The sequence below is a fragment of the Gossypium hirsutum genome, chromosome A02 (genome assembly GCF_007990345.1).
Source record: "Gossypium hirsutum isolate 1008001.06 chromosome A02, Gossypium_hirsutum_v2.1, whole genome shotgun sequence".
NCBI lineage: Eukaryota > Viridiplantae > Streptophyta > Magnoliopsida > Malvales > Malvaceae > Gossypium > Gossypium hirsutum.
In genome coordinates, this window is record NC_053425.1 from 29,980,040 (window position 1) to 29,988,743 (window position 8,704).

General features: G+C 29.6%; 1 protein-coding gene across 2 annotated transcripts; it reads right to left on the reverse strand.

Moving 5' to 3' along the window:
* Positions 1–2,302: 2,302 nt before the first annotated feature.
* LOC107951341 (synaptotagmin-2) lies at positions 2,303–6,963 on the reverse strand. 2 transcript variants are annotated; one of them, XM_016886350.2, is made up of 12 exons: positions 6,566–6,963; positions 5,808–5,906; positions 5,656–5,706; positions 5,444–5,567; positions 5,177–5,295; positions 4,877–4,978; positions 4,438–4,512; positions 4,085–4,161; positions 3,753–3,999; positions 3,170–3,520; positions 2,701–2,832; positions 2,303–2,606 (listed from the first exon to the last, which is right to left on the reverse strand). In XM_016886350.2, exons 1-12 carry the CDS (start codon positions 6,674–6,676, stop codon positions 2,478–2,480), a joined length of 1,617 nt encoding a protein of 538 aa, XP_016741839.1. In that variant the 5' UTR covers positions 6,677–6,963; the 3' UTR covers positions 2,303–2,477. The 2 variants fall into 2 exon arrangements, with proteins under 2 accessions (XP_016741839.1, XP_040935399.1); XM_041079465.1 differs by lacking the exons at positions 5,444–5,567; positions 5,808–5,906; positions 6,566–6,963 and having other exon boundaries at positions 5,656–5,701.
* Positions 6,964–8,704: the final 1,741 nt, after the last annotated feature.

Consider the following 8,704-nt stretch of genomic DNA (forward strand, 5'->3'; position numbering starts at 1 on the left):
ACATTCCTTATAAACGTGTTTCGTCCCAAAAACATTAGTTCTTACTCAGTAATGTATTATAATAAATTTAAATCTAATCACACAAATTCTGAAAAAAGTAATTATCTATAAGAGCTTCGGTTTGCTCTATTGTTCCATTTGTTGTTTAGACTGATGTTTAGACAAGTGTTTAAATATATGTTCAAATACATGTTAGAACAGAACACAAGCAGTAAGCAAATAAACGAAGAGAAATAAATATAAGAGATTTGTTAACGTAATTTGAAATTAGTTCTACTCTGTAAAACTTCGCTTAATGAATGATTCTTATTTAATAATTTTTTAAATTACCTATTAGTTTAAACTCAATTTATTCTTACACAAAGAAGTAATTGAAACATCAACACCAACTTCAATTGTTACAAATCACTAACCCAAAAAACTTTATAATATAACCAATAAAACTTTCCAATAAAAAACCAAATATAAGAGTACAAAAATACCAAGTAAAAGATATACAAATAACCCGTCAAAAGCTCTAAAAAAATCACACCTAAATATGCAACGCAATAGCGTATTTATAGGTTAAAAATGGATTAGTTTATTCAAGTAGTCTTGAAAAGTAAAAATAATAATAAATCATCAAATAAATAGCTTAAAGAATAAGAATAAATCTTATAGGATAAAATATGTTCATCTCCATATATCTTCAATAACCAAATTCAATCACCATTAGAACTCTCTAAGATAAATGCCTCCATTATAATAATCAAATAAAGTTTTCAAGTTCAAGTAAACTAACCAACTTGATCTCTAGGTAAAAAGATAAACTTTCGATGTCCAACTTGTTTCATCTTTCTCTTCCTTCCTCTATTTTGATCAGCACGATTAAGGACGAAATAAAATACATTATGAGACTCATTTGCTTATGAAAAAAACAATCATAGATGACCAAATCAAAAAGCCACCATCCAATAATATTTAGGTTGTCTCAAAATTTGACACTATGCTTTATTTTGTATACTTTATTTTGATTGATATTTACCATTGTATTTTTGAGCTAGAGATAAATTTACTATTATATTTTAACTTTATCTTAATTTTGCCACTTTACTTTTATTTAATTGAATTTTGTCACTAAAATTAGATATTTTATTAAATTTTACTATTCAAAATTTGAATTTAAAAATATTTTTAAGAAAAAATTAATAAAAAATATTATAGTTTAAGCTTAAAAATAATAAATTAATATAGTATCAACAATTAATAAAAATAGCTCTTTATAAAAAATAAATAAATTTAGGGTGTGTTTGATAACTTTAAAATTTAAAATTTGAGAAATTAAATACTGAATTTTTATTGCTTAATTTTTTAGTTGTTGAATTCATATTAGAAAATTGTTTGGTAAATTAGTAAATTTAATTTTTGAATATAATTATGTTGGTTTTTTAAAAGTAAATATTGAATTTTAAAAATTTATTTATTTATTAAGTTTTATTAATATAATATTTTATATATTTTAGATAGCTTTGGATGAAAGGTAAATATGCTAAGTTGAATATTTTTCATAAAAAATAATTTATTTCAATTTTTTAATAAAATAAAATTAATTTAATATTTTCTACATTAAGTGATAAGTAGCTACCTACCTATTTATCTTATTCAATATTTTTAAAAAAAATTATATTAGGTAAATAATTAAAATGATTATCAAACACATTTAAAATATTAAATGTTAAAAACGAAAATAAAAATATTAATGGTTTATCAAAGACACCCCTAAATCTCTTTTTCTTTTTTCAAAATTTTCTTTTATTAAATAAAAATTGTGTTAATTTATTATCTTTTAATATTTTATAAATTAATTTGTTTTTAACTATTAAAATAAAATATTTGAAATAATATTTTCTTGTTAAATTTTCTTTCCAAATCATCAAAATCAATATTAATTGGAAAAAATTAATTAAAAATCGATAAAATTTAAAATTTAATTGTAAAATTCAATCTGAAAATATAAGGATAAATATTAATCAAAATAAAATATAGTGAGGAAGATATTTATAGAGAAGAAAAACAAGAAGTTGAGTTAGATGAAGCCATGAAGCTGAAGCAAGAGATTTATAATTAATTTCCCTGATATATGGTGCATCCACGTTTTATTGAGATTTCTTTGCATATTTCCATCAACTTCATGTAAAAACGAAAAGGTTTCATCAATTTAATCTAAAATTACGCTCCTACCATCTATATTTCAACAGATATGTATTGACATACTAATTAGTTTATTTAGCATAGGACATGTGGTCCCAACAGAAAGACGAGATTTGCAGGGAAGTTGATATTTATTGACATACTAATTAATAACACACTAAAAATGAGTCAAGAAGATTGATCAACAGGAGAAGGGAAGGGAAGGGAAGAAAGAAACATAGTGACAGTGCTGTAGTCTCAAGTAATACGACTACCTTCCTTTCCTCATAAACATATTGCTGGCAAATCTAGGAAGTTCTCCACTGCATCTCAATTTGAATCCGACCGTTCTTAGAGTCGATCAGATGATACTTTTCATTGATTCTTCTGTTATTCACAACATCAGCTAGGCTTATAGTAACATAACCCAAAGATTCCTGGTCATACATGTAAACAAGTATTAGTATTCGATTACATAAAACATGTATTTATATTTCAAACAGACAATGAGAAAATAAGCCTGTTATGCACCTTGGGATGCAGTAGCCCTATCCTGGAGGATGTACTGAACGCTTCAATGTGAATTTTATAATTCGTGGGTGGTTCATCCACCATAAACTGAAATTCTTCTTCCCATCTCGGATCTCTGCTTTTCTTTACACGCTGTGTTGTCAAAATTCAAGCAGGCACAACTAAGATTCATAGTCAATAATGCATACTGAAAATTGCCAGTTTTAAATATCAACTACCAATGTTTGGTTACAATTTGAACATATATGCCCTGGCATGATACATCAAATATTTCCAAGATTTTAAATGGCTGCATCAACTGTTGCAGCCTGAGGGAATATGGAAATGCTATTAAAATGTAAGATCCATTGGCAGTTTGGAACCTTTCACACCATTTCCTTTTAGTGAGAAACCATTCTTGAGGAAAAAAGAAAGAATGAAAGAAACAATGCTCGAACAACTAATTTTACAACATAGATTAATGGCATACCTTGGTTTTTCTCTCCTCCCCTCTGAATAACAGCCGCACATGTGGGTTTGTGTGGTACTTCCCTTCGATATCTTCAGCTTCATGCACAATAACTACAAGTAAACCTCCACCTGCAGGTGTTCCTTCTGGAGCCTTTTGTACCATAATTGAGTCGTCAACGTCTTTTGGTATCTCATCCTCCTTGAAAGGTTTGTACAAGGCTTCCAAGACAAGCTGCCCCCGTGACTTCTCATTTTGTTGATCATTTGGATCCATATTTTTCAGCAGATCAAGAGTAAAAACTTTTGGCTCTTCAGGTGTAAGATCTTTCAATGGAACAACATTCATGCCCATCTTGTCATGTTTGCCAACCTGAATTGAAGTTAACATACAGCATGAGAAATACAGGAGGAACATGCACAGGCATGCATATATAATTCAGCATGCAAAACACACAGAAATGTGCACAGATCAAACATTCGTCTTCACAAATAGGTGCCTCATTATTTCACATTGTTGCCAAATAGAAACGGTTAAGTTGGTTTCCTTAGTGGCAGCCTCGAAACCTACGATTAATCTAGAAAATACATCCAAATCATCATACCTGCTCCCAGTCATAGAGAATTATCTCCAGCGCTTGAGTGTTTGGATCTTTAACAACAAAACTAAATTCCTCATTCCATTCGGGGTTCAAGTTGCTTTGTTTCACAGTAGTCTTCTTGGCAGAGAGTTTTTCCTCTGTTAACTTTAGTTTTACGTAAGGATCGGATTTGCCTAGGAAATCTTTCTTTCTAAGCTTCATTGCCTTGACAACCTTCACATCAAGCATTCCAACAGGTTTCTTCATTGCTCTGTCAATTTGGAGAAACGTTAGGAGGTACTGCACAAAGACTCATCAGTATTTTGCAAGTCAGCAGAAAACTGGAATACACTTACTGTGTAGGATCCATTATTGGCACTTGTAAGGCTTTAGGCCATAGGTACATATTTGCAACTTGATCTTTTATGAGCTCCTGGAGAAAAAGGTATATCCATATTAAGCACAAAAAGAAAAATGACGCATAATAGGATCAGATACGTGGAAAATAAATGTGGTGATTGCTAGCATACTAATTTGCCATAGAAATGCCATTTCCACTCCCCTTACTCTGATAAGTGAAGGGGAGATAGAGAGATGGGTGTACGTAACATTGGTCGAGCAGAAAACCATTGGCTATGAGATTGACAACAGTGTTCTCTATCACAAAATCTGATCTATTACAAGAAGAAACAAGAAATAGAAGTATTACCTGGACAAACCTGTATAATCCAGGAATGGCCATAACATCTGCCCCGAGTAACTTAAGCCCAAAGTCAACATGTGGCTGCAGATTAAAATGGAAGATTAGGAAAAGAGAACAGAAAGATTGAGGCTAGAAACTAAGATCTCTATTGATAGAAAAATCACTAAGACCAGCATGTAATATGTTTTCTCCTTAACATATTATGCTGAAACTGAATCATGATGAAGCTTTGTGCAGTCAGAAAAAAAAAAAATCAAATCATAATAAACGGATATGATAAACAAAATACAAAAGACTTTCCAATTGAAAATGAGCTTAGAAAAATATTATGCATAAAATACAAAACATGGTTCATCAAAACTTGTAATGAAGCACAAACAAGACAGGAGTGCTCGCAGGCTCCATTTTTTTGCATTTATTACTGAGTAAAAACCATGTTTCCCACCTTGTCCATTAGGGAGACATATATGTTGGCAAAACAAGGAAAGACACTGAGCAAAGGCTTCAGAGTAATTCGAGGAACGGCAAAAACTTGCAAATCGACAACCTGAAAGAATCAAAAAAGAGAGTCAATACTCCTCAGTGGAAGCACCATGAATTTTTCCTACTAGATCTTGTGGAATAATTTTGTCCACACAAGGGTGCACATAGTTCATGAGAGAGACAGACAGAATGTGTGCAAATTTCTCTCATGTTTTCACATACATATTTCTTTCTTTTAATCCACCAGTACACTAGCAAATACCTGAACAGTGGCTTTTAATCCCAAAGCTTTAACTGCGATAATGATGTTAGGATTGCCTGCCCACTTAAGTGATGGTTCCATAATAATTTCCTTCTCATCAGTGACATAGACTTTCATTCCTGGCATATAATAAGAACAATAATGAGTATTTCTCTGCAAAAATTTGTGTAAATAAGCTAAAATATTCAAAACCACCATATGCATCTTATATGTCATATGAAGTTGATATTATGTATGTGTAGAATGTAATGGAAAAGAGTAGTCAACCTTGAAAAGTTGGTGGCAGGGTACCCAAAGTAAGTGTTTCAAATTCAACTGATTGAATTTTGTATTTTGGAATTTGCTCACCAATAATGGGCTTTGCTATATTCTTAGCAGTTGTGCAAATCGCCTTGAAAAACGAAGTGCCGATACTTGATAAGGAATTCAATAATATAAGAGAGGCCATATATGTGAAAGGTCATTGCAGTTATACATACCGTATCTAGATAAGGCCACATGGTCTCGATAAATTTGTTAAGCCAGTCAACCTGCAGAGAAACAGACAGTGATAACCTTGATGCATACCTTAATATGAAGCACTTAAAGACCCAAATACAGAAATGAAAGGACATAGGATAGGAGAACATACACGGTCAAAATCTGGATTTTTGACCCACAAAGGGATCTCTGGAAGCAACTGCTGCAAAGTTTTAGAGTCTTCCTCAACCAAAGGACGGATTTTAGGATCCTGAACAACCAAAACATACAATGTGACCATCTTATCAATGGTTCAAAAGGCTGATTTATTCGTTGTTTTCCTATATGATAGCTTCATATGATAACTACAGCTTCTTATAAGTGGCACCAACAGACATCGACACAGGCCAAACCGGTTGGTCAATGGTGATCAAGTACAAAAAGCAAAATCCCAGAAAAAAAAAGCAATAAACAAAAGAATACCTCTATGTTTATTTATTTATTCATGTTTTAGAATGCTAATACCTGCAGAGAAAAAATTGTGAATCCTCAAACTTAAATTTTCCCTAGAAAAGCCTAAGCTAATGCCTGATCATTTCAAAATCATGTTCTTTTCGACTGAAAATCATGGATATAAATCTCTCAAAGCGAGAACATTACAAATTACAAATCTTTGCACGGTGAAACAGGAAGACAGAATTCATAAACTCAAAAAGAACAACTTGAATTAACCATTAAATTATAAGAGTAAAAAAGAAACATTCGATCAGCTTAGAATAAAGTTATCATTTTTTTAGCACTTGTTCATTGTTTTAACAACAAAAATTCAAGCCGCTTATGGAAGAACAAGAACAGGCACCTAGGAAAAAAAAGGGACTCTGACAAAAACTAAGAAAAGCAAAAGGAAATTCAACCAAGAAAGAAACAAACCTTAACATCAGTGGGAAGGAAGTAGATGAACATGTAATACCCAATGACGATCCCAACCGAAGTTCCAATTCCGAATCCAAAAACACCCATTACAGAGCTCAAAACACCCATTTTTCCTTTCTGGTTTTTTTTTTCAAGGATAGCTCAAGTAGTTTAATCAAAGAGGCATAAAAAGCTTTTGCTCTCTTCTGTTGAAGTGAAACTAATACCAAAAGGAAAACCAGAAATGGAATCTGAGAAAGATTCTTGTGGGAAGTAAAATTGGAAGCAAAAAGAAAAGAAATGGTAAGAGACATTAGAGTTAAAAAATCTTATCAGGAAGAGTGGAAGCATTAAAGGAGCATTTACAACTAGTGGTCAGTCCTTTACGTTCAAAGGAGCCGATGCCATTTTGGACCTACCAGAGGCTTTTGCTATGAAATTTTTATGCGCGTGATATCTTCTGTCGGTAACGTTAATTGGTTGGTTACGGATTAGTTTTTTTTTTTTTTGAACTTACTACCTTAAACAATTTCTATATAACTACAGAAAGGCCTTAGCTGTACTTTTCTCACTTTCCTCTTACATGAACAGATTATGGTCAATTCCTTCACTTTTTTTAAAATTATATAACAATTGTTATTTTTTATTTTTTATTTTTATATTTCACTCAAATTGGAAATTGAATCTCTATATTTTAATTTAGACATAATTTAATATCTCAATTTTTATAATATTATTAGTTAATCTAAACATTTTATTATGGTTAAAATATTAATGTAAATTTTTAAGAATTATTAATATCATTAATTTTTTTATTAAATTTCAGTTCATTACAATATTATTTTGTTTGTTACATGAATTCTGAATATCTTTTTAATTTCAAAATGTCATACTAGAAAATTTAAAAAAATTATAATAGTATTAATAAATTAACCTAAATTTTTAAATTAAAAAAATAAAAACATTAAATTTCTAAAAATAAAAATATAATATTAAATTCTAAATATATAAAGATTAGAAAAAAATTAAAATAAATAATTTACCCAAACACTAAGCGTGACTAAAAATCATATTAATATATTACTAAAATTATGTAATCTATTAACTAATTAAAAAACCGTTAGTAATATCATCTTAAAATTAGGCTAAATCAGGTTAAAACAAGCGTGTTTCACTTTCCCGACACAAAAAGTAGTGTCAGTATCATTTTCCTTTTTGGTTTTTAAAATATCATATTTGACAAGATGGATTTTACTTAAATAAATTATAAAAAATTATAAAAAGTTAAAAATATTACTAAAAATAGTAAAAACAATTCTTCAATAACTTTTTTAATTTGGTTCAATTAATCTTAATGTGTCATGATATTCTATTGACATTATAAAGTCTTTATTATGTTAATGAAGTTTGTCATTCATCATCTACAATAAATATTTGTTATTTTCTTCTCTAAATTGTATGTTTCATTTATTGAATGAATCAATAAATTTATCTTTCAAAAAAGAAAATCTCTATTTAAATTAATATACCAATTAGTTCTTAATCCAACCAATTTGATAGGATAGTTCGATTCGATTCTAGTAATCATAAATTTTTTTTCACCTATAAACTAATTTGTGATTAGTATAATTCTAAAAATTAATTAAATTTATTTTTAAAAAATATATAAATCTTAAATATGAAAATCTAAATTAAAAGAAAAAGAAAAGGATGTTGGAGCATTTAATTTGGAATCACAAACAGATTTTGATGTTTGAGTTGAACAATTAATAAAATCAAAGTATGGAGGGAGATAGTTGGCAATTAATAGGGACCAGATTTTTTGTAACTGATATCAAATGTGTTGTTGTAGAATTTTATATTATTATATCAAAGAATAACAAAATAATTGTATGGTGGACTTAAAAGCCCTCAAGTCTAATGCAAGTGGTGATGTATCTAGGTAGCTTCAAGGAAACAATAAGCCCTCTATAATAGGCACATTAAGGAACAATGAACAATGAGGACTTCCTAAAAGCATGACTTAAAATTTTGAGTGACTTTTCTTGTTCTAATAAGTATCAACATTAGATCAACCATACTACTAATATAAATCCACATGTATTCATTCATCTCCACTGTTAAGGGCATATTTAATAGATTATTAAAATAGTTAAA